This window comes from Rhamphochromis longiceps, linkage group LG10, assembly GCF_057381845.1.
Source record: "Rhamphochromis longiceps isolate RC_006_pf linkage group LG10, R_longiceps_female_GT1.1, whole genome shotgun sequence".
NCBI classification, from domain to species: domain Eukaryota; kingdom Metazoa; phylum Chordata; class Actinopteri; order Cichliformes; family Cichlidae; genus Rhamphochromis; species Rhamphochromis longiceps.
Genome location: NC_140566.1, coordinates 3,059,108 through 3,084,671, shown reverse-complemented (window position 1 = coordinate 3,084,671; position 25,564 = coordinate 3,059,108). Strand labels below are relative to the sequence as shown.

Genomic DNA, 25,564 nt, shown 5'->3' with positions numbered 1-25,564 from the left:
AAAGGGATTTTGATGGGAAAATTGTTATTGGATGCGACGTGTCCTCCCATAAAGGCTCCTCTCCTTTCACATGAATTTCCTCTTCAGGTTTGCCTGTGGTTAGCAGCCTCTTATTGCTTCTAATTCCTCAGTGGGAAGCAGTTTTGTTTAACTGTAAGAGGAGATGGACAGACGGCTGATCTCAAATCACACGCGTCTAACATTCTTGGCTTCGTCTAACTGGTTAAGCCGTGATGGCAGCTCCTTCTGAAGTTTTTCTATAACTCTAGTTCCTCTCAATGTATGCCATCCAACAAAGAGTTCAATCTTTAACACATTTGCAGAATTAAACACACATTCTAGCTTAGAATAATTCACATTCTGGCAAATGCAACTCATTTTCAGAGAAAGAAGAATTTAAGTGAAACACATTTTGTTTACAGTAAATATGTAGTCAAGCACATTTAAGTGGTACTGAATTCAGTTTAGTTCAGTGTCTGCATGAAACCACCAGAACATACAGAACAGACTGTATACAACGATGGGCACAGCATACCGATCTAAAAAATGAAACCAAAGCAGAAGTTATGTTAAATCTTTCCAACAAGCAACAGAGGGCGAACATCCTGGTTGCAAAGGTCTAGAAGAAAATGACTGTGCTGCTTATAGGTGCTATTGTGCAGTTGTCAATGTGTTAATGCTGTGTCCGTTTGCTTACAGAGAGGGTATACGACCCATCTATAAAAACAGGAACACATAGGCAGACAAAGATGAAGCTGTGCATAAGTCGAATAGACAGACTTCAGTTCTTTGCCTACTTTGGTTTTTCCCCTCCTTGCAGCTGACTAAAGAACCAACAGAACAAGCAACAATAACCCACAGACCGATGTTTGTGACACTGCCCCTTGGTGACAGTAAAGAGCTACAACATGCAGATAATGGCTCCAAAGCTGATCGTAGGGTCTGCTTAGGCCAGAGGTCACCAACCTGCGGCTCTTTAGCCCCTAAGCTGTGAGGGGCTGCTAACTGTGACATTAACAAAACACCACTGTTAAAGAGTTCGAAAGAAATCAGGTTTTTCCTTTAAATGTCAGCGTATTAATGAATGCTATGAAAAATTAGTGCATGCTTCCAACATGCGCCACATCACCACAGCTGCATCTGGTGGGATTCAGACGTGACACCTGTCTACTTTATTGTTGTTATCAGTGCGTTTTGTATTAAGCATTCTAACAGGAGAAGACCTGCACCTCACCAGTATATCCAGTATGAACAGAAACAACGTAGCACATGTCTAAATATTCTCCCATACAATTGTTTTTAAATGCACTGTTATTGCGAGTAGACAGGAAAATCCCTCACAACGCTCATGTGTGAAAAAAGACTGTTGCCCTCTTGCTGAAATTTGAATCTAAATAAGTCAGCAAAGAGCAGCGAGCACAAGTGAGAGTTTGGAGTAATAAAGCTTATCAAAGCACGTGCGATCAGGTGGATAACAGGATTGCTTTGATCGCATATTTCCACTCATATCCATGATTGTCCAACTGACATCATAAGGGTATGAGGTGAGAGGGCATAGTGCAGACAGAGCAAAGGAGAAAATACAGGTACTTCATCAGATTAGGAAGAAAGGCAGATAGCGTAAGACAGAGATCACAGGCCATCGCTCTGCTGTGAGAGATCACACGAAAACACTGTAACCCAGATTCCACGGTCTTCTACTGCTGCTTTCATGTAATGCCCACTTCTGTCCTATCTGCTCTGTCCATCCATCGTCTCGTGCTTTCATCCCACTAATCTGTTCCACGGTATGGAAAGACAATATACAGTAAAGACACAGCAGAGAATATGCATCGTTCTGTCCACTGGTCTCTCACTACACCATCTTCCATATTAAACGTGGAATAAAAACCAAAAAAAGTACTCTAAAAATAACTATTCTGACACTGGACAGACGAGTCCCCTCTGGACAATTTCCTCCTGTAAATCAGACAGAAGACTTATTGAGACTGGCCTGACCATTTGTGAGTACAGTACCACGAAAGAACTGTGTTCCTGCACTGGGTAAAGCCTGGACAACAAAAGCGATCCTCTGATCCGTGTAAACATGCGTCAGTGGCATTCAGGATCAGTCACCATCAACTAATGCACAGAAGCTACAAGTGGCTTTATCACGTGACGCTGTTGTGGTATGCCTTACAAAAATAAGGATCCTCTGGTTGCACGAGAAAGGGGACACAGCGTAAAACTAACATGTGAGGTCAACTCTAGTGACAAGCAGCAAAACGCAGCTTCTTTGATCTCCTTTACTATATGGATGGTTATATATTACTTCCCACCATCAAATTGGGCTGTCTGTGGCTCCTGAAATACCGGGCGCTTGGCACCCACGGTACAGAAATACTTTGAAAGTGCAGGTCAAAGCTAGTCAGAAGGTGCATGCAAAGTTCTCAATGAAATGATTTAAAAAGGTGCATTAATCTAATATACACTGTAAATAAGCTTGGTTTTTATACCAGCATTTAACGCACATGAAAAGCTCAGTGGAAAAATATCAATTATTAGGACAAAATATAAGAAATTTCTGACCTCGACATAGAAATGTCAGAGGGGTCAGTAAGTATAAAAAGGCAGACGGTTGGCCTGTTAAGCAGTGTCTGACTCCAGTACCTGTCAACCTTTACCCTGACTCAAGATGGCAGCCAGCTGGTTGAAGTAAATGTATAAAGCGGAGCTGCTGCTAAAAGAGCTCTAATGATGATCGCTTCAATATGAGACCTTTTTCACTGAGGTGACAAATACCTCCACACAACATACCTTCACAAAACCTGGAGAAACCCAACCGCTGACATTTATTGGTCAGGAGCCCTGGCTGTGTGGCAGAGCGTGAGAATAACTACTGTTACCAAGTACAATAAACGCTGCTCACAGGCCTGATTTATGTCATCTGCTCAAGGTGGGAGGAGGGAAATTAGACAGGCGGAAATTGTGACAAGAGTGTGACCCCACAGAAACCAAAGTGATTGATTTCAGAGGGAGGACAGAAAGACTTACTTTCAATTCATAACTTAAAAAAAATGGGGGGGGAAGTGATCATGCTGACATGTGACATGGCGTGTGCGCGTTCCCACGCACAGAAAAACAAACTTTTACTTTCCTGCTCTGATTTCCCTGGAATTACATTAATCAGCTGGTTAAACTAACAGCATCAGCGTTACACCAAACAGGCTCTAGCAAGTCTAAAGGAAGATTCTAATAGTTCAACACTCGAGTCGTTTTATCTGGTTTCTCACAAGTTCAACACACGAGAGAAAAAAAGCAACACCTTCTCTACGTTTGGGTTTTCTGCCCCTGCTGTTTTGTTAGGGAGGCCCATTCGGTGGGAACAACAGGTTGATAAGAGCTATTTGCTAATGGGCCCTGTGAACGTGTGGGAGACAACGAGACCACACGGCCAGGTACGGATGAGGTCCTAAAGAGCGTGACGAAGAATGGAGCTTACCAGCCCATCTGTGGTGCCCACGGGGGACATATTTCATAGCAACATACTTACACTCGCTGTAAAACTGTCAATAAAATTTGAAGGTAAACCTGCAACTTATAAGCACTGGAATGTGTGAAAGCTCAACAAATGAAACACTTGCTTCTGATTAAAACAACAGTGGCATATGAGATCGCCGCTCAGTCGCACGCTCTTGTGATTTTGCTGAACAGGAACCATTTTTGGCTCAAATCTGTCCATTTCTCACAGGCTTCTCGGGGAAATTTCTAAATGAAATTTAGCCTGCGATTGATAGAATCATATGCGTTTCAAAAGTGAAAGACGAGATCATATGAAACAAACACACTGTGGTGCCAATCCAAATATAATCAGACAGAAAATCAGCTGCTGTACGAAGCACTGTAAACACCTGTCTCCAACAGTATCCTGTCCTGTAATTAATGCACACTTTTTTCCAATCTTGAAACAAATGAATGTCTGCTGGCTGATTAGAGGAGTTAAACAACAAGCTGGAAGTACAGCTCAGCAGCATATGGCTTTTGGATTTTGACTTATGAGTCTGGGAAAAGCAACAAGACTTCAGCCTGGCTGTCTTTACATATAGCATTTCAATTTATCCTAAAAGACCAGATTTTCCCCTCTCTTTTTAACCAGCTAAAGGAATTTTCCTTCTATTTTTTAATAAGCACCTGTCCCGTCTGGAAAAAGGCCTCTATAGAGCTGCGAGGCAGCAGAGCCATGAGTTCGTTTGGCTGCAGACAGAGTGGTGACAGACAAAGAGGAAGAGAATTAATGGTCATTTTTCAGAATCGTGTCACAAAGGCAACCTCTCCCTGAAGCGCTCTTAGAGCTCTTTTATTATGTGACAGCGTATGTATGAGTGCAGACTTCACGCTAATCACTTCCTCAGATCGGTGATTCAGTGATCTGTCTTTGCCAAAGAGCGAGCTGATCTTAAAGGACACAGAAATCAAGATACATCCTGTCAATTCATTGTGAAAAGTTGCACTGGGCTTATTGCATCAGAACATGTGACTATAGATATATAGATGGATATATCCATCTCTAAGATGGAAACTTCATAGGGTTAACTAAGTGACAACTGCACAAACACTTCTGCTTTATCACAAACTGCAGGAAGTATCTGTGTACTGCAGATCTGCTTGTGTTAAGAAACTCCATCTTCTGACTGGACCAAGACCACGTTGTGGAATATACTAAAATGATCTGCCTGCTGCTCTGACAACATGGAAACCTTGACCGAGCCGTTAAAAAGAGCAGATTTCTCTATAGATGTGTAAGACAAATTATTAACACCGTTTCAGGACCTGAATTTATGGAATCATGGGTGTAAAATCCATTAGTTTGGTAACAAGCTTCACTTTCTCTCTTTCAACAACAACTAAAACTGTCACATTACTGAAAGAACACATTTGGAAGGATTGGTGTAATTCGTTTTATTAAAGAAATGCAAATTATGTGCAATTTATTTCCATAAGCTGTGTGTGACCAATGCTGGATTTTTGATACCAAAATGTATTTTTAGAAAAACACTGACATCTATATACTGATCAACAACTTTATATTAATGCATTTGGCCAAATATAAGACTAACATTCAAGCAGCGGATTTTCTAATAAAGACAACCATCTGTCTGTTCAGCTACAGTATTTCCAAATTCTTGTTATTTTGTTGTTTGCTTTTTGCATTGTGGATGTGAATTCATATGTTTGAATGTGCCAATTGCACTACATAAGTGACAGGCTAACATCTCCCAGCTATTACATGAGTGAGCCAAAGCAAACTCACTATTGTTCTAAATGAACACGCAAACCGTCCTGGTTAGACCTGTGCTTACCACAATTTACACAAAATAGTCAACTTGTCAGAACTACTTTTATATTCTGTTCTCGTTACAACTGGTAGCTGCAGCAGAGCCTTCTGTGGATTATCATGAAAAGATTTGGGGATTTCGTTGGAATTGGGAGCACATGTTTTTACCATTATATTAAGTCTTCTTCCACAAGCAGGATCTGAGTGACGCAGCACCACTGGAGACAGCAAAATGAGTTGCAGAGGGAATAACCGATCATTTGAAGTTACTTTTATATAAGACCAAACTGAGCCTTTAATTTTTCTTATTGCTCGTGTGTTCATGTTTTCACCCACTAGTTACTGCAAGCAAGCACTAAACGGTGCACACAATAGCATCAAACAATATTAAAAGGTGATTTATGCATGGTGGTGTGGTGTTAACACTTTCCCCAGGTGCATATGCAGCATGTCCACCTATTCCGTTTACCTTTCTTCTGCAGCAGTGCCCTCTCTTTCTGTCGCAGGTCTCTCTCCCTCCCGAGTGCCTTCCTCTGCCGCTCCAGCTCACTGTGAAGGACCGCTATACGCAGCTGCATGCACTCGCGCTCCTTCTTCTGCTCACACAAAGCGGCAGAAAGGAAAGAGAAAAAGACAGTGAAAGAAAATATTTAGCATGTGGTCACAGCAACCTTTTATAAAGACCCCAAGATTCCTACTAGCTCCCACAAAAACAAACACTGTTTTTTAGGCTGATCCCATATCGCGCTGATTTAATGCACAACCACTGAGCCGATGCTCACTGTTAGCAATAACAGAAAGCACTGTCAACAGCTAATGATAACACAGAAAGGAAGATTTGCGTGTTCAAAACGTCTTACTGAGCCCTGGAATCATCGTTAATGTTTACTAATGAGCCCAAGTCATGGGAACGGCCGGCTCCAAGGTAAGTAGTACTGAGTTCCACGTTCAAACAGCTGGTCTGAGGTCAGCAGATGAGGCCGGGTGCCGAACCTGCACCAGAACCACAGTGAATAAAGTCTTCTCCCTTTCAGGCCTCTCACATAGAGCATATAATTTACAAATCATCTACATAACACATCTGTCCTCGTATGCAGTCATTTGTTCCTTTTTAAATCGTTACAGCTGGGAAAGAAGGTGTGTTTTGTAATAGGTCTCTTACCATTTATTTCATTTAAACAATGGCCCGAGCATGTTTTTGGTTTGTTCCAATTTCCTTCTGTCTCCTACTAAACCCAACTTCACAGGTCTATACACACAGAGACAAACAGGTGTTTTCACTTATTGTGGCTGCTAAGGCCTATTTCTCATGTTTGCATAGCTGTGCACAGACTGTGACTGATTGACAGCAACCTGACTCACCTGTGAAAGTGAAAACATTCAATCTTGTTTATACAGCAACAAACCCCAACAACGGTTGCCTCAAGGTGCTTTACATATTTGGATGTAAACCTACCCTGCAACAATACAGAGAAAACCCAACAACCAGTCTGTGAGCAAGCAACTGGTAACAGTGGGAAGGAAAAACTCCCTTTCAACAGGAAGAAGCAGCCCTCGGCAGAACCAGGCTCGGAGCTGGGCGGCCATCTGCCGGAAGCGTTTGTGGGTGATGGGAGAAAGGCAGGATATACTGTGAAAATAACAAACGTCAACTAATTCTTATTTATTCGTTTAATATTTCCCACTTGGAGTCATGGAAAGTCATAGCTTTCCATGACTCCCAGTTTAACTTAATTCATCTAATACTGGGACTCCGTTCGGCCCCTGAGTGCATCCTCTGTCTCAAGCAAACCATTTTCTTCTAAACAGCTATCCCTGTCAAACTAAAGGTTTGAAGCTATGTCTGTAGCCTGACGCCTGAGCTTCTGGATGAAAATGACTACCTAATAAACTGAACTGATCCCAGTAACAGACTGGTAACAATATACAGCTCAACAATGACTGAATCACAAACATGGCTGGTTGGGTGGATGGAATCCAAGTACACTTTAATTAAAATGAGAAAAATGAAAATATATGTATATTTACTTAATTTTACACAGTTTATTTTAATACTGTGTTTTGATTTCTCGACTGTTTGCGTAACTTTCCTCTGCCATATGATATTGCTTTATTACTGCGATATTACATAGAAAAAGAGAATAAAATAGAGCCAGGACAGTTATCTGGAAGCTGAGGAAACAGCTGTCTCCAACAGCAACCTGAGCAGATTTGTAGTCATGCAGGTGTCAACACAAAGCCATTCTTAAACTGATGCAGACAGTGACATTATCTGAGTGTTGTCTCAGGAAAGAATGTGTTATGAGTGGCAGCAGTGGAAGTTAGAAATATGTACGCTCAACATTTGGAGGAAATTGCTTGTGCATGGATTCGGCTGGGAGAACGTGAATGTGAAGTTGTAGCTGTGGGTTTGTTCATCAATTAAAATGTAAGAAAGGCTAAAGAGTAAGACGCCACATGAAAGTCTCAGAACATGCAAACAGGAAGACGGACACAAACCCTCAAACATAACCCGAAGCAAAAGACCACAATAAAGCCCAGCGACTCGAGATGAGTGACCGCCCCGAATTAAAACTCCTGCCAGGAGGCGCCTCTCCACCCCACATCCCTGCCCACCAGCGCCATCAGAGCGCAGGTCATTAGTCGTAATCTAAGCCTCTCCGAGCAGCGTCCCTTCATCATCTTCATTTCTCTATCTGGTAAAGAGGAGTGTGAAGTGGGCTCACCCTAATCATCTAATAAGGAACAGAAACAGGGGTTGATGGATGCACTTGCACAGTAGATGAAGGGGAGAGAGCAGCGACTGACAAAACCACTCAACGAAAAATGATCCATTCAAAACAGGAAGACGGATTTAGGGGGATTCAGGAGGGCAGCACAGTTGCTGAGACAGAAAAAAAACTATACACATACACACTTGTAATAAGGAGATGGAAGACACAAACAGGGAACTGATAATGATGTAAGATTAGGGAGGGAGGAGCGGGGACTTTGGCATCTCACACACATTCGCTTAGATAAGAGATCGCAGCCTGGATCAGAGCAAAAACAGATATGATACAGATTTTTTTCTTCCTGTGGGTACCGTGGAGAAAACACGGGGAAAGAGATGACTGATAGAGCCTCTATCTGTCCAGTGTGTCGCACCCTGACACTTGCATGTTAACCACAACTGGCTTTGGCACGAACCACGAGCCTCCTACACTTTCACTGAGCACCAGAATTAACAAGTGGGTTGCTGTGATGTGTGAGTGTGTGTGCGAGACAGAGAGGGAGAAAGACTGTACCTAACCAGCAGGGTCTGTCTGATGTCTACTGAACATCAAACAGCAGTGGGTCAGCTGAGTAAATAAGCAGCAGGCGTGGGGGTGGGGGGGTGGGAGCGTGTTATAACTGAGCAGATTAATGGCAGAGTGTGGGTGAGAGGGTGAAAGGGGCATGTGCTCGGCTAGGTGGCCTCCACTCCATCGCCCTTTGATGCATGTTCACCATGACGCATACAGAAAGATGGTACAGAGCTCTCCAAAGTGGGAAGCCCTTAGAAGAATCACACAATGCTCCACTCACTCCAAGATGGGGGGGGGGGCTTTTACAGAAAGGTAGAAGATGAGGATTATGTGATTTATTGGCAGATTTGAACTCTGAAAAGGGGTTTGAGGAATGTTTCACTGAGAGGGAAATATCAGAGAAAAGTTCTTGAAAGGGATCCTTTGTGGCGAAAAGAATGGAGCCTCGATGTTTTTGTGGGAAAGCTGAGGCTATAGTAGGGGGCTGCCTTAATAAGTAGGGTGAAGGCCTAAGGAAAGGAACAAAAAATAAAAAAATCAGGGATATCAAAAACTCATGAGGAGCAGCAAGATAGAAAGCAACAGCTGTAACAGCTGTATAAAGAGGCTCACTAAGCAGACATTCAGATCGCTTAAATCTTCTACCAGCACACATACACACTCTCAGAGTCCAGTTGGACTGGACACAAAAGCAGCCCAGTTGTCCACAATTGTACCGTGCATGGTGAGTGAAAATGCTTTTTTGTGCCGCCTACCTGGGGGACAAAAATACTAAAGTATCATTGCCTCCGGGCTTGTATAACACCAGAAGAGAGGGGATGCTTTTGAAGTGAATTTTTACAGTAAACACAATGTCAGACCTGGGATCGGTACTGCGTTTTCACAGCTGTGCGCCTGACAATTCCAAATATGTTAAACACGCTTCTTTAGCGTATTTGAGCACATTACAGGAGGTGGAAACATAAACAAGGCATTTTGGCGCAGGCATCATCACTGAGGAGCTGAGCTATCAAAACAATCACAATCGATGGATTTTCAGATCTCACATTTCTTTACGTTACAATTACATTTGGAGCTTTGTGTGAGACAAGCTCTTAAATCCTTGTAAGTATCAAGCACGATTCTGATGTTTATTATTGGTGGAGGCCAGAAACTCCGTTATCGCTGATCACATCAGTTGTGGTGTTATACATGGTACTTCCTCTGAAAACAAACTTCACACCAACTTTCAAGCTACTGAAAACATCTAAACCAGTCGCTGATGAGCTGGAATTTGTTGCCGAGGGGCGACCACGCTCACCCGCTCTGTGCAGGCCGCCGTCGTCCTTAGCTTCTCCTCGATCTCCTTCCCGATCTTCTGCACTGTGACTTGGGTCTGTTTGATGGCTCTCTGGGCTGTGTGAAGCCTGCCGAGGGAGTAGAACACAAAGTCATCATCCACATCATCTTAACCACACATCAGACCACAAGAACAACTCAGCGCTGAAACTGAGTTTCCAGGAGACCATTAAATTGATGGGCTGGCTAAAAGTTGAGAGTCAGTTATGATTACACCAGCAAATCATTCTTTTTAGCTTGGATGTTTACACCGACTGTTTGTAGGGCACAATAAGAATAATGATCGTCCCCATGTGGGGAAGACTCATTGTGCAGTGTGTTTGTCATCCCTCCCAGTTTCTTTTTCTGACTTGGGTTGACCTTCATTGTTCCAGACCAATTGTTGAGTCTCTTAAACTGTAAAAGCTATTGAATAGTTCTGCCATTAAATAAGGACATAAACAATATTGAGAACATTCCTAATAATAAAAAAAGAGCAGCGAGAACAGACGGGTCAAGTTCTAAAGTACAGAAATACGACCGCAAAAGTTTAATCACTAATATTGTCTAATAATGGAAACAACACCGCCTGAGATCAAACGGCTCCAATAGACCTGAACCCAAGCGTGCCAGAGAGCAGAGAGAAACCTCAGCAGCCCCACTAATTAACTAAAACCACAAAGATGGAGGCCCACGTCCAAATTCCATGTCGCTGTCATCACTGAAATAGGAAACAGCAACATCAGTATACAAATGACAAGCAAGCACATTATTTAGACCATCGATCACAGAAGCATTTAGCTTCGGAGAATGTTTTCGTCAAGTCGCACAAAGATAGACAAAAACCCCCTCAGCACAACCCCTGGGACTCAACAACTCATCAACAGACGAAAATCCCACATGGTGGGAACTGGCAGCTAGCAATCCAACTGTCACTCTGGTGTTAAATCATCTGCTTCATGCAAAATGTGTCAGTGGCGTTCATACGCCATAAGCTATGATTGGACTATAATGGTTACAGTTCTATTTCCATGCACACAAAGTGACCCTTAAAAATGAAATTGCATACGGTTTGCCTCACTCTTAGAAGCCGTCCAGCATGGTTGGGTTTGATGTAGGGATCCAGTACTTGGGTCATATATTGTAACAAAGAGCTCATCAACTCCCTTTATTTGATTTGTGCACCAAGAGCAGTGCATCGATTGTCAGCTCTCATGTTAGCAATCGCTGGCCTCTAAGCTGATTCCAAAAAAAGGGAGTTGATGTTACAACAATGTTACTAATGTTACAACAACCAACTCAAAAAGCTGTTTTACGGCCTGGTAGCAAGAACTGTTTTTGCCCCCTTGTGCAGCTTTTAGTGCAACTCTGTCCTAGAAAATGGACTTAGGGGCGTGGCTGCACAGAACGGTAGGTATCCCAGGATAGGCAGTTGGAACCAATCAGCATCCAGGCCTCATCCAGTACTTTGAGTCACCGAGTGTCACTGTGGGTGTGTTGCTGGTCTCTTTTATGGTATTTTTATCTAAATAATATTATGGCTTAATGTGCGGGACAGACCATCCAAGAGGTTTGGGCTTCATTCTCGGTGAGTGAAATTTTTGTGTTTTAATAGACTGTAACTTAAGTTCTTATCAGCTGTTAGGTGTGTCTGAGTATTGCGCACACACACACGATGGAGTAATGCAGCTTGCTAGTATTAGCTGATAAATCAGCACTGCAACCTTTTATCCATATAAGGCAACTTCTGGCTCAAAGACAAAAGAAAACAAAAATAGAAAATGCTGTTCAAGTGCCTTACACATGAAATAATGACACTAGGTCTCTTCATCTAAATGAGGAATAAAGCATAATAATTTCAGACCGGGGAGGCTTTTTGTAATGAAAATATACTTCTTCAAGAACCAAAACAACAACAAAAACGCTTCTATAATGATGTAGATAGAGCTGTAAGTAGCTGTCCTGCAGGGGAACCACACCTCTTAAATTTTTTTAATCTGTCTGAGGTGACAGTGATAAGAGTTGTTGATAATCTTTTGAAAGATCAGGATGAATCTGTTTTGAAAGCTTCATCTGTTTAGGTGATAGCAGTGCGTTCCCTCAGGTGAGAGCTGTTATCTCCTCTCTCCTTTTCACGCATGTCTGCTCCGTTATCTCTCCATGAGCCTCGGTCTGAAGCACAGCAATCACTGCAGCAGAGGGGAGGCAGGGGGTGTTCACGCTGTACGCTCTCAGTGGGTCTCTTTAAGATCCGAGTAACTGTCCAGCAAACACCAGCTCATGTGGCCATTGTTTTCATGCCTGACAACTCTGCTGTGGACACGCAGGAAGTTATGACTGAGGCTCTGCGCTCAACCCTTCGTAATGATAAACATCGGACAAACAACAGCATCTGCTCCTTGGATTCTAGATACGATGAGGTGTCGCATGAAACTCGCACCCAGATTTTTTTGATAAAAAAGAAGGCACTGTTGGAAACTCTGGGTAAAGGTTTACAGAATAAATTCAATAAATGCTAAGTATTTTTTGATAACAGGAAGGAAACTGGAGGGGAGGGGCTGCCTCCGTGCAACGCAGCTTTTGTTTTCTGTTCATTTACCTTTGCTGATTATATTGAAATAAACATTTGCAGCCATGATGTAGTCCTGAATCTGCACTTTTGTAAATGAGGACTGAGAACAAATCAGCAAATACAGATGTGTCATCTGGCTTACAAACAAGAAGGCACCTGGGAACATGTCGTTTCTCATCTGAAAGAACGTGAGAGCTAAACTTCAAGGGTGGCCTTGTGCTGCTCCGTTACTCGGGCAGACGACTCGAAAAGAGGACATCACTATGCAGTGGCTGTAGTTAGCTGAATCTTTTCTATCATTTGCATGTGCAGGCGATCTTTCAGTTTCTTACAATATCAAGTAGTAGAGCTGCTCTTGATTCTTTCAGGTTTCGTTCATCAGGAAACACTAAAACAAAATGACCGGAGCACAAATAGGTCTTAAAATTACAAATTCAACCTCAGATGAACAACAACATTATTTTACAACATGTCATTCTTTATTTAACAAAAACTACGCAGAAGCAGTTTGTGAAAAATGTAGTACGTCCTTACTGCTCCCACTGGAATTAAGAGGGGAGAGAAGTAGCAAGGTGCTGCTAATCAAATCCACTCGGTTAATTGATAATTAAGTGTGCCTACTCCCATAAAAGCAGAGGTTTTGGCAGTTTGAGTGTGGGAGTGTATGTTAACACAATGCCTTCCCAGGAGTGGATGTGCCAACAAATGGTCACACCGTGCAAAAAAACCCAAGAGCAACACCTCAGACTCTAGAGGGTTCCTTTCCTTCGGGTACACGAGACCACAGTGGAGTCTGGCACAAGAAGGAGAAACAGATGTAAAGTGACTAAATGTATGTTGTGATTCGTTTCCTTTCCTGTGTGGTTCAATTAAATCTACGCCGAGGGCAACTCCTCAAAGTCTCCTGCAGGGGGAATCCAGTCGATTATGTGAGAGCTGTCAGTCAGCACCCTCTCAGCAGGCTTTTCTCTCTCTCACAATTTACATTTTTTTAAAATCACCTATTTTTTCCTCACACTTTGTAATTTTTAAAAATATTTGGGTGTTTGGCTGGGTGGTTGATAACACGTTTCTGTGGTGTGACAAACACATTTCTTTCTGCTTTACACTGACTGTAAAGGAGTACTCACTGTGTGGCCTGCCCAGACTTCCACCTGTTTATCCCATGTAAGTGTACCCAATGCATTTGTCAAACAATCCTGGATCAAAGGAAACAAGCCCACAGATTAACGACTGTGCTGCATTCATTTCTAGCAACCAGCACAGGGTGAACAGGGCCGCCCAATTAACCCATTGAAAACAACAAATGGAGGGTAAGATCCCACTACACACCTCTGCCAGGGACAATACAGAGAACACAACGTAGGAAAATCACAGCAAACAACTCTTCTCGCCGCTGCCTATATCTCACAGCGAAAGAATGTCAACACATTTAACTACTTGCTATTCACATCACCTCTCCATTGTCTCCATCCACATGGACTGAAAGATAAGATTACTGCTGAGAAGTTTCTTTGGCGAGCCCGTGTATGTGCTTCTCCTGCTCCGGGCTGGTGTTTTTGTGGGGATCTGTTGCTATAAGCCATGTTTACACGAGCTACAACAAAGATGCAGGGAAGCCAGAGAGATCTCGAGGAAAGATATGTTTAGTCTTGAAAGGGTCAAAAAGGGGTCAAGCATTTAGACAACTCTGGAAGGCTGGATTGCCGTGATGAGTCACAAGTGTAGGCTCCTTACGCTGGTCTTACTCTAAAAGTGTCAAATTATTAGTTATGCTCACTTAGGCTGGTGTAATTAGCCTTTTTCTTTTTTAAAACGTCCGAACGCTGTTAGTCAAAGCTTGCACTCTTTTGTTTAAGAAGCCAGGAAACAGAAAGGGAGACTATAGCTTAGTACTGTACATGTGGAAGGAGTAATCCTTACGTCAACAAGCTGAGATAAAAGCCTGCAATGCTAGGCACACACCAGAGGGGCTGTAACGCTGCAGACAGTGAGAGAAAATCGGACGAGTAATGGGCAGCGTCAGGAACAGCAGACAAACTGGAAACATGGATCTCTGGAGGAAGCAATCTCAGGCTGAAAGATGTGTTTCGGAGGACAGGCAGTGAGGTAAATAACTGAAACAAAATGACACACACAGCATATCTGAAATAACGATTGGTCGTGTTGCTCCAGAGGAATGAAACAACCAGCAGGCTTGCTGACCTCAGGGGCTGCCTGCAGGAAAGCATTAGCACCTCAACAGTCTCTGAAGGCACGAAGCTCCTCCCCCCATTGAGTTCAGCAACACTGTGCACGGCTTCCGTTGACACACACCGTACGTACATGTAGTCCACGTACGAGCATACGCAAGGAAGTCAGGAGACAACATGTGGCTCTGACCACCAAGAAGAAGAGAAGCCTCCCTTTTAGGCTTTGGGCGTTTGAGACATTATGCTAACCTGTGAAAAGTTCTGCTCCAAGAACCATGTTTACCATGTGTCACATCATCATAAGGCCAGCAGGGTTTACAAGTGCATGACTCTTTAAACTGGTTTCAGAGAGCAGGGACCACGACGTGCACACTCTCACTTCACACTACTTCGGTGTGACACAAGTTTAAACTGCAAAACAATTAGAATCATGAGTTGGTGATATCAAAATTAAAACCAAGCTACAAGCTTCCACCCTGTCCTACCAAATAATTATTCCACTTACAAGCTCTGCCAGGACAGACAAGCATACTTGGGGGGTCAAAGAATATCTGAACCTTTATTAATAGTCTCTACATAAAGGGGGGGCTTTGTTGAACAGCTGTCACATTTTTTTTCTACCCACACAGGGGCCTTGCTCTTTGTAGGATGTGGCCTGCCCTCTATCACAGCCTCACTGAAAGAGACAGGCGTTTGCTGATTGATGATCTGTTTGCTCCCTCTTCATCTCACCATATGAGATGTGTTGTGTTGGCTAGCTCACATCAACATGTTACTCACACAAGCGAAGGGTGCTGGAGCCAGGCCGAAAAAGCACACTATGAATCTGCTGACAAATTACCGCCATTTATCAAGATCAGCAAGCTCTCTGTGAAGCCGCCCTCATCAATTTCCATTAACACACAGCATTAACAAAGACACGCTGCGCCGGGCCAGAAAGGAGAGCCGGAGAGAGCTGGGCCAGATCTCGACACTGTGGGTGTTTGCAGTGGACATGCACAACTGCTGTTTGAAGACATTTTTTTTTTTATTTATATATATATATATATATATATATATATATATATATATATAAGATGAGCAAAGGTGAACACCACCCTTCATCATCAAACAGCTCCAGAAACTAAGCATACATCCTTATATGCCATTGGGGGTGGGGACTACAATAGTGCACCATGTCTGATGAGTCATGTTATAGTACGTAATAATAATAAATCATGTGCATGTGAGTGCACCAAGCCAAAAAAAACACTGACAGAGGTGGAAGCTGCAGACAGAGCAGTGTGAGGAAATAGAAGGGATCAACCCACAAGAGTGGGCAAGATATCGCGAGTTAAGAAATCAAGTAACTAAACTGAATAGGCACAAGAAGAAAGAATATTATCAACTTAAGCTCAAGGAGGCCAGTAAGGACAGCAAGAAGGTGTGGAAAGTTTTAAATAATATAATGGGTAGAGATCTTGCTCTGGTGGTGTCTCACATCTACACGGGTGGAACGTTTATAAGTAAAGCTAAGGACAATTATTTTGTGAATTATTACAGCAATAAAATAACAAATTTAAAATCTAATATGAGCAGAGGCGATCCCACCTTATCACGTCGTCTTATACAGGATGTTATCGTGAATAATAAGCAATGCCAATTTAAGTTTGAGGCAGTGAGTGTGGAGATGGTAGAGCGCTTATTGATATCACTTCCTGACGATACATCCTCCGGCTCTGATAACACAGATAGCAAACTGCAAGTTTGTGTCCCTTCCTATATGTCCCATATGCAATAGATCTTTGGCATGCAGCTTATTTCCATTGCAGTGGAAAGAATCGAAAATAATTCCCATCCCTAAAAACAAGAATGACGTTTTTAATGGTGTCAATAGCAGATCTATTAGTCTGCTCCCCGTTCTAAGTAAAATTATGGAGAGGATTGTCTATGAACAAATTCAACATTACCTAACAGAAAATCAGTTACTCACTCAGTTTCAACATGCCTACAAACCTGGTTATTCCACCAGCTCAGCTCTCAGTCACATGACAGATAACTGGTACAAATATCTAGATAATGGGAATTTGGCCGGGGTGGTATTTTTGGATTTTAGTGCTGCATTTGATTTGATAAATCATGATCTTTTGATAGATAAACTAAAATGTTATGGATTTTCACCAGCTGCTTTGTGCTGGATGGAAAGTTATTTGTCTGGAAGAAGGCAAAAGGTTTATTATAACGGTTATTTCTCGGAGGGCTGTGAAATGAACTGTGGTCTACCCCAAGGCAGCTGCCTCGGTCCACTTCTGTGTTCAGTCTTTACAAACGATCTGGATAAATCTCATCTTGTAATGTATGCTGATGACTCCACCGTGTTTTATTCAGCCAGTAGCTACTCTGAATTGACCAGCGTGTTACAACTAGATTTGCTGAACGTGTTTGACTGGATAAGTAAAAACAACGTGATTTTAAACGTGTTTAAATCCAAAGACATGTTAATAGGAAGTAGAGGACGCTTAGTCAACAGCCCACAACTAAATCTTTCCATAGCTGGATCGGTATTAGAACAGGTCACCCAGACTAAATTACTTGGTGTTACCATAAACCACCACCTTTCATTGTCTCAGCACATCAACTCTGTTATTAAGAAAATGGGACAGGGCATAGCTATAGCTAGGAAATGCTCTTTTTATATTACTTCTTCAGTTATGAAAGATGTCATTAATGCACTAGTGTTATCTCATCTAGAGTACTGCTCAGTCATTTGGTCAGCAGCTAATAAGACAGATCTGAACTTCAGTTAGTCCAAAATAGGGCGGCCAGATTAGTGTTAAGGTGTTCATATTATACAGATATTGATAAAATGCGCGGTAAACTTTCTTGGCTTTCTGTACAAGTTAAATTATACTATGGCTTACTTGTATTTTTAAAGAAAGCAATACTGGTAAACACACCACACTTTTTTATGCTCAGTTGCAGCATCCAGATGAAATACATAATCATGCCACACGATTCTCAACTAACCACAATTTAGTAACTCCTCGAGTTAAAAGTAACTTTCTGAAAAACTCTGTTATATTTAAAGCATCTTTTCAGTGGAATAAGTTGCCTTATGCAATTAGAGAATTGGCTTCTATTCATAATTTTAAAAATCACCTAAAAGCCTATTTAGGCAGTTTTTAATTTATTTGTAAAAATTGTAGAGGGTAATGTCACTTGTAATGGAAATTGTGTATTTTGTTTGAGTGTTTTTTATATTTTTTAATATTTACATGCTTATATTTTCAGAATTGTAAAACCTTATTGTGGATGTAAGAGCCAAATTATGTGGATATTTTGCATCCAATTCATTGTGTAACATTTTATTCGATGGTATTTGATGGTTTGGGCCCCAGGAAGACTAGCAACCCCTGTTGTGGAAGCTAATGGGGTTCCTTAAACAAATAAACAAACCTAAGTGTGGTAAACCCCACAGATCCCATGTGGTGTGGATAGAAAGAAGAGGATGGAGACGAAGGCTACGATAATAGAAGAAGCCAGAGCAGAGGTCATAAAAGTTGTGATTCAAACTGGGCTTTTTCTCCTTCAAGCTGCTGGAGAGGCGATGGTCTCCACTCATATAACCATAAACCATGACCACTTCTAGACTGTTAAAGTTCAGACAGCTTTGGCATAACTCCATTTACTTGACATTGCAAAGGCCTGTGACGCATTTATGGCCCCTTATTTAATTCTTAAAGGAGGAAAATCTTAGTGCAAGCCTTCATAATGCACCTAATGACAGGACCGTTATCTTATTTTGGAAACATCTAACTTGAAACTTTCCAAATATATATTTATTTAGACAAAACTGGGGGTAATTACACGATCGGTAAACAGAGGGTCTCCCCTTGGGGAAGCCCTGGTGATTCTGTAAGTGCTGTTTACGTTCTACCACATTTAAATATAAATGCAGAACAACAAGCCTGTTTGTCAACAGATGCAGCCGGCCCTTATGTCTCAAGTTCCTAATTACTGAACCAGGGTTTCTCCCAACAACTAGCAACTTACTCGGCAAATGTTTGTCTCCCTCCTGTGGCGTAAAAATGCATTGCAATCCTTTTTACACTCCATATCCTCAAGTACCCCACAACCACAAGACTGCCACAGACCTAATGAAAAGGTGATTAAAATCTGTAATTCAATAGTTTTATTTTGTCTGAGACCAACAGTGTTCACTCTGGGATGTATGAGTTACTACCAAGTTGCAGAGCTTCCCTCACAACGACTCTAAAATAAAACTGTTCCTCTGGCACCATCTGCTGGACAGCAAATACCCAAGTAAAACCCACAAAAGGCAAGTAAAACACAGGAAATGTATTGAAAATATTTATGATAAAAGCAAGAAAGACCTATTTAATAAAAGTAATAATAATAATAAGAAGAAGAAGAAGAAGATGGCCCCGCCCCTCCCTGAGCCTGGTTCTGCTGGAGGTTTCTTCCTGTTAAAAGAGGTTTTTCCTTCCCACTGTCACCAAAGTGCTGCTCATAGGGGTCATATGATTGTTGGGTTTTTCTCTGTATGTATTATTGTGGGGTCAACCTTACAATATAAAGCGCCTTGAGACGACTGCTGTTGTGATTCAGTGCTGTATAAATAAAACTGAATGGATCTATTTGTCAGCAGAAGATGCTCCCCATAAAAAGTGATTCACTACATTTGATTTAAGGCCAGCTCCATAAAATGAATATGAGATGCGACAATGCTGCACAGCTTGAATCTTACCTGAGCAGAGAAAAAACGCTGTACGAGTTCCTGACTGAACTCTGGTCAACCTGAAGCAGGCTGTTTTTCTTACGCTCCGACTGATCCTGGAACAGCCACATGTCTGAGTTTCAGCGCAGAAGCCAAACAACGTCGAAACAATGCTAACAAGATTTGAACTTGGTATTCTATTGTCATGCAAGAAGCTTTAGAAAACAGGCGAAAGGACATACCTTCTGATCAAAGTCAGCTGCATAATAGCCATCATTCAATCCAAATATGATCTCATTTGGATTTCTGGATCGAATCTGTGGACAAAGCAGGGCAGAAAAGGCTGATTGTACGGGGACAGAGTCTCAGAACAAAGGACGGCTGCATCTGGATGTGCATGAGACTGTGCTGTTTACCAACCTCCAATGCAGTCTGGATTTGAATAAATTGGAATAACATTGAGTTCTTCATCAGCATTTGAACTGCATTTACTATTTTGATGAAGGCTTTGAATGGGCCAAACTTTTCACGCAAAGAGCCAAACAGACAGCTAGATTCTGAAGCTCTAAATCACATTTTGACATGCAGACATTTCATATTACTACTGAATCAATGCAGCATGTGGCGCATTACACTAATGAGCAGCCTGCTACATAATCACTGGTTGTTTCCCTACCACTGACATATATGTGGCATGCACGGGAAAAGAGAATTGTATTGAAGACGATGAGGAAGAGAATTGCAATTTTCTTTGATTACTGTCAAAATATAAAGCACTAAGCATTTGTTACACTGATGGAAGTTATTTACAATCATGTAATGTAACGTATATACGCTCGGTGCATTTTTAGATTATTTAACTCTGAGTGAAAGAACATTTGGTGTAACCGAATAAAAGAGTGAACTGACGCAACGACAGACAGTCACAATAATTATTTTACCTAATGTTAGCAACTAGATGACATTACAGTAAAATAGGCACCAATAAATTTATTCTATATGACTGAAAGTAATTTAGAAAGTTTAATGTTTGGGGACTTGTATTTCTAACCACAGTTTGTTTCTACTGCGATTATTCACATTTAATAATGTGCATGCAGTACTTAAACTTATTAGACCACATAGAGAAAAATATTGAACATATTTTAGAAAGTTTAAACTAAAAGCATGTTGTTATTTATTAAGCAAATAAACTGAATTCATTTACTGTTACACCCAATCACACTGGACTTCTTTGATGATTTTTTAAAAATGGAAATAAATCACTGTAACTCAGCATCTTAATAAAAAATAAATAAATGTTTCTTTTCTTAAACAGTAAATTTGAAAATTATTTTATAACAATAGTAACTATATTTTAGCATTAGAAATATCATTTTGATTAAAGAGTTTGCTCATAAATGCCAATTTAAATGACAGAAACATTAAAAAAATTATTTTGTAAATACTAAAACTGTTCATTCAAGGCCAGCTGTGCCATAAATCTTACACCAACAATCAGTTTGTTAAGCACTGCATATAAGACCCCTTTAAATTGACAGAAAGATTTCCATTTAGTGAACTACTTAGTTTTCATGTTCAAATATTTAGAAATTAAAACTCAAACGCAGATCCAGAGTTAAATGTTCAACTCCAAATATGGCTCACCCCACATTCACTCGCTCACAGCAATGAGCATCACCTCAGCCTTGCTACCTTTGAACTAGATTCATCCACTTGTATAAATTCCAAGCAGATGAAAAATATTTCATACACAGAACTGTGCAGCCGAGTCCAAGTGATCATTTTACACATAAACTTGCTAAGAGCACAGCAACAGCCCTGCTCATAACTACTGATATGTCATGAAGTAACGTAAACCACATGGACAGAACGGAAATGCATGCATCGCGCTCTTAGAAGGATTTAATTACACATTCAGCTATTCAACATTTAACACATGTGTCAGATCATATCCAACAAATCCTTTGTAAAGATCAAAACTGTACTATTAGATTTTTGCAGTAACAATTCACTTTTTCAAAAGCCACACAGAAAGCCTCAGGAAAAATTATATATTGTGTTGCTACTTTGTTGCTCTTGGGTGTGTTTGCTGACCTGCTGCCCCGTGTATCTGAGGCCGTCCAAATTAACCTTCCATTCGATGAGGAGCTGGTACTGTTCCTTCTGCCCTCCCCAGATTCTCACCACAAAGCAAGACACTGAGGTGTCCAGAAGGTCTGGGAGCATGCCAAAGTCCAGGCTCCGCCAAGTTGGATTCTAACAGAGATCCACAAACACACACATTTCAAAAGGAACAGCAGTCACATCTTAAATCTTTTCTACTTTCTGACTTTTTGTTTTTAATGGGAGGATAGGTTCAAGAGTTTGAAATAAAAATCTGAGAGCAAAATTTATGTTACCTCTTAAATCCATACAGTGATCCTTAACCACTGCAGAGTAACTGAATCATTCTGTTCTGCATTAACCTTAAAGTCTGATCCCCATTTCTGTTTGTAGTCTGTCCCTGAACGTTCAGAACGACAGCATGACCGCTGGTTCAGCGGCACACAACTGGAGTCATTTACATCATTTAACTATGTACCATTTCCCTTCATCATACAGAAAAATCTCTTTTTCCCTGGGTAACTTTCATGGACAGGCAGGAGAGGAAGGCCAAAAGCAGAAGTACAATCCACAGGTGAAGATAAGAACTAGCATTAGAAGCAGAGGGGAATGAAAACAGGAAGAGCAACAGGAAACAGTTCCTTATATGAGCGATGACAGGAAGGAGATGGAATAGCCGAGAACGCCAGCACAGATGTTAAATAAAACAGGAGGAAGTTGTGCTGGGAGACGACAGGAGTCATGACTCCTGAAGTGCATTACACTGTCTGTCTGCTGAAGGTACTGACGAGTACGCCTGGAAAGCAGCTTAGGTCAGCTCATGGCTCGGCAGCAAGCCCAAACAGTAATTGTAATTGGCTACGTCTGTAGTTTTGTGCATAGCTGTGTCTGCATCACAAATAAAAGTGGAAATTAAAAAAAAAAAAAAAACCACACACAACGACAAGGTAATACGACACAGCACGGTCATTTGCACAGCTTAATGATGCATGCAGGCCAAAAGAAAAAGCTGTTTAAGAGAAACACGGATCAAATTTTATTCATGCCGACACACGCCTGATATTTTATTCAGCAAATCATGTTAAACAAGAGCTGGCTACATGTGTGACTGGCAAGAAGGGATCAGATAAATGCCAAGCTTAGCATTCATAAAATACAGCACTGCTTCGCTGCTCGTAATGAGTACATTCTCCAACAGCAGGCTACAGGAAATGACAACATACTGGACCTATCCCAGAACGCGGAGAGGAAGCGTCTGAGGGTTAGTTTACTCACCAGTGAGTCTCGTATGACTTCACTCTTGTAAAAATCTAAGAAACATGAAAGAATGTTGATTAATGCACAATAAACAGGAGGAACTAAACCCTGAACATGTTTTGCTGAAGCTCAGCTGGACACCAGTTACACAAATCTATCACATACAAATTTTGCACTGACTGCATGTTCCAAAATCAGAGGAACGGTACAGTGTTAGTGCCACTTTCAAATGCATTTGCCTGAGATACTAAACTACAACTTGCTGCAAGTACAAAATAAATATAAATATGCGCACTGCCCATTTAACTTTATTTAAAAGCCTCTTGATAAAAAAAAAAAAAATTGTACAGGATAAACATGATCAGTAGTGTGTGAGAGGACTTTAACACCGACCTCTAGAAATGCGGTCTCCTATACAAAGGTGGAGGGTGAAGTACGTGTCCAGCAGTGGAGAGCCATTCCTGTTGACAATGTTTCTGGCTGCGATGCTCCGAAGATGACGCAACCGTCTCTGTTTGCCAGGAGGAAATAGAGAGGGAGAGAGACAATGAGAAATAGTGACGATTATTGATAACAGAGTTCTGTAACCAGCTTAATTTGGCTCATGTGATTGGTCAAATCTATCCCACATATAAAACAGCTTAAAATAGCCGTCCTTTCTCATGCACAGAGGCAGCATAAGTAATGGAGGCGTTACTCATCTTCATTGTAACATTATGTCAGTCATCAGTTACTTTTTAAATCAATCCAGCAACACTTTAAGACTGGATTGTTTGAAGTTTTTGAAGTCAAGGACTTTGTTAGTGAACAGTCTTTTCAATCTACTAAAAATCTCATGTCTTGATCTAAAAGATTCCTGGGAAATCTTTTAGATCAAGCGCTTTTCGAGACCCTCAAAGCACTTTACAATTCCACTATTCATCCACACACTGGTGGAGGCAGCTACAGTTGTAGCCACAGCTGTCCGGGGGCAGAATGACAGAAGCGAGGCTGCCATATCGCGCCATCGGCCCCTCTGGACGGCACATCCTACAGTCTAACCTTTCCCTTGAATGGCCGGCCCACCTCCTTCCTGCAGCCATAGCGAGGACAAATCTAAGTCATGGGATTTCCCAAAAGATTAACGACTTCAAAAACAAACAAATGATTGTTCTCCAGGGGACTTTTAACCCTCTCCTTATTAATTTTATAATGTACATTTCTCAACAGGAAACATGGACCACATGGAAAACAAAAATAAAACAGCAAAATTATTCAAAACAGTTCAAACATCAGAGTCCTCTCAGACTACGCTCGAACAGAAGAGCACTGCAAAGTTGACCGCATGTTATAAAACGACCATACAAGTCTGATGGTGACACGTGGCTTGTAATCTGGGTGACTAGGTGGTCACAAGCCTTCTGTTATTCATGAGCATGCAGACATTATTTTGGATCAGGCGTGGGTAACTCCAGGCCTCGAGGGCCGGCGTCCTGCAGGTTTTAGATGGGTATTTGATCCAACACAGCTGATTCAAATGGCTAAATTACCTCCACAACATGTCTTGAAGTTCTCCAGAGGTCTGGTGATGAACTCATCATTTGATTCAGGTGTGTTAACCCAGGGTGAGATCTAAAACCTGCAGGACACCGGCCCTCGAGACCTGGAGTCGCCAACCCCTGTTTTACAGAGTGGACTGACCAAACTAAAGCAGATACGACAGGTAGCCCTGATAAGAAAACACACTTGAATGCCAGTTTATTAAGTACAGACAGTTAAAACTGATGCCAACTTTATGCAAGAGGCTTCCAACAAATCCCCACTCTCATACATTTAAAAATAAACGTAAGCTTTTTTTCATATATGAACTGCAGCACTGAAAACTAAACCCAGACACGTATAGGTGAGAATGCAAATGTTCGAATAAGTGGGACAGGACAAATGGTCCTAAAAGCTCTTCTGATTGCCCAAGAAGTTTATGTAATGTGACATTTATGCATGAGAGGGTAGTGCAAATAAGTGTCAAGTTATTTCAAATTGGTATCATGTGTACTGCATACTGAGACAACTCCCACACATAAACCAAACTCAGTATTTCCAGTCATCTGAAGTGGATTATCTCCTCTTATTAACTACACGCAAGGGACCTTTTGGTCACACACATAAAAAAGTGTGACCGAAAAGTTCCTAGAATCTACGTGCCATATAAATCTAAAATGACTTAACTAAATGCAATTTTCCCTTCAAAGTTTTCATGTCATGCACTACTGGACCAGTTTCTGGACTGCTGCTAATTTAAACTCCCAAGTACCAGTTTTGCCCATGTGTACCGAGTGGGATGCAAATGCATGTAAGGTGGATTCATGGACCTCAAACTCCCCTGAATTTATGTCATGGATCATAGCTGCTGATGAGAGCTGAATCTCAGGTTATGGCCCAGAGATAAAGCGACAGTTTTCACTTAGTCCACAGTAGTCAACCCCGAAAACAGTGCATCAGGTCAAAGTGCATGCTTGTTGTTTGCTTTTCACAATTATAGTATATATATATATACACACACACACACACACACACACACACACACACACACACTTTGTGGAGTACTCAAAGTATTCAAAACTGCTCAGTTAAAACATGTATTATCTAGCCTGAGATTAGCACTGATTATAACCTGTAAAGTGAGTCAGTGTTTACTCAGTAAACAAGTAAACCAGTAAGGTCACAGAGTTTCAAACTCCCTTCTAAACTGGAAAGATTGGTGCACATTTAAGAATTTAAATGATGTCCCATTACAATTTCGCATTAGCGTACCAATAAAGTAAG

General features: G+C 41.4%; 1 protein-coding gene across 1 annotated transcript in view; it reads right to left on the bottom strand.

The window, feature by feature from the left end:
* The window catches only part of uvrag (UV radiation resistance associated gene), a 98,035-nt gene that overhangs the window by 67,878 nt on the left and 4,593 nt on the right, over positions 1-25,564 (bottom strand). Inside the window, exons 2-8 of the mRNA XM_085419857.1 lie at positions 23,156-23,273; positions 22,781-22,815; positions 21,497-21,658; positions 19,642-19,716; positions 19,430-19,515; positions 9,902-10,007; positions 5,784-5,910 (exon numbers count right to left, since the gene is read on the bottom strand). Of these exons, the coding sequence (XP_085275983.1) occupies positions 5,784-5,910; positions 9,902-10,007; positions 19,430-19,515; positions 19,642-19,716; positions 21,497-21,658; positions 22,781-22,815; positions 23,156-23,273 (709 nt within the window). The remainder of the gene's footprint in view (positions 1-5,783; positions 5,911-9,901; positions 10,008-19,429; positions 19,516-19,641; positions 19,717-21,496; positions 21,659-22,780; positions 22,816-23,155; positions 23,274-25,564) is intronic.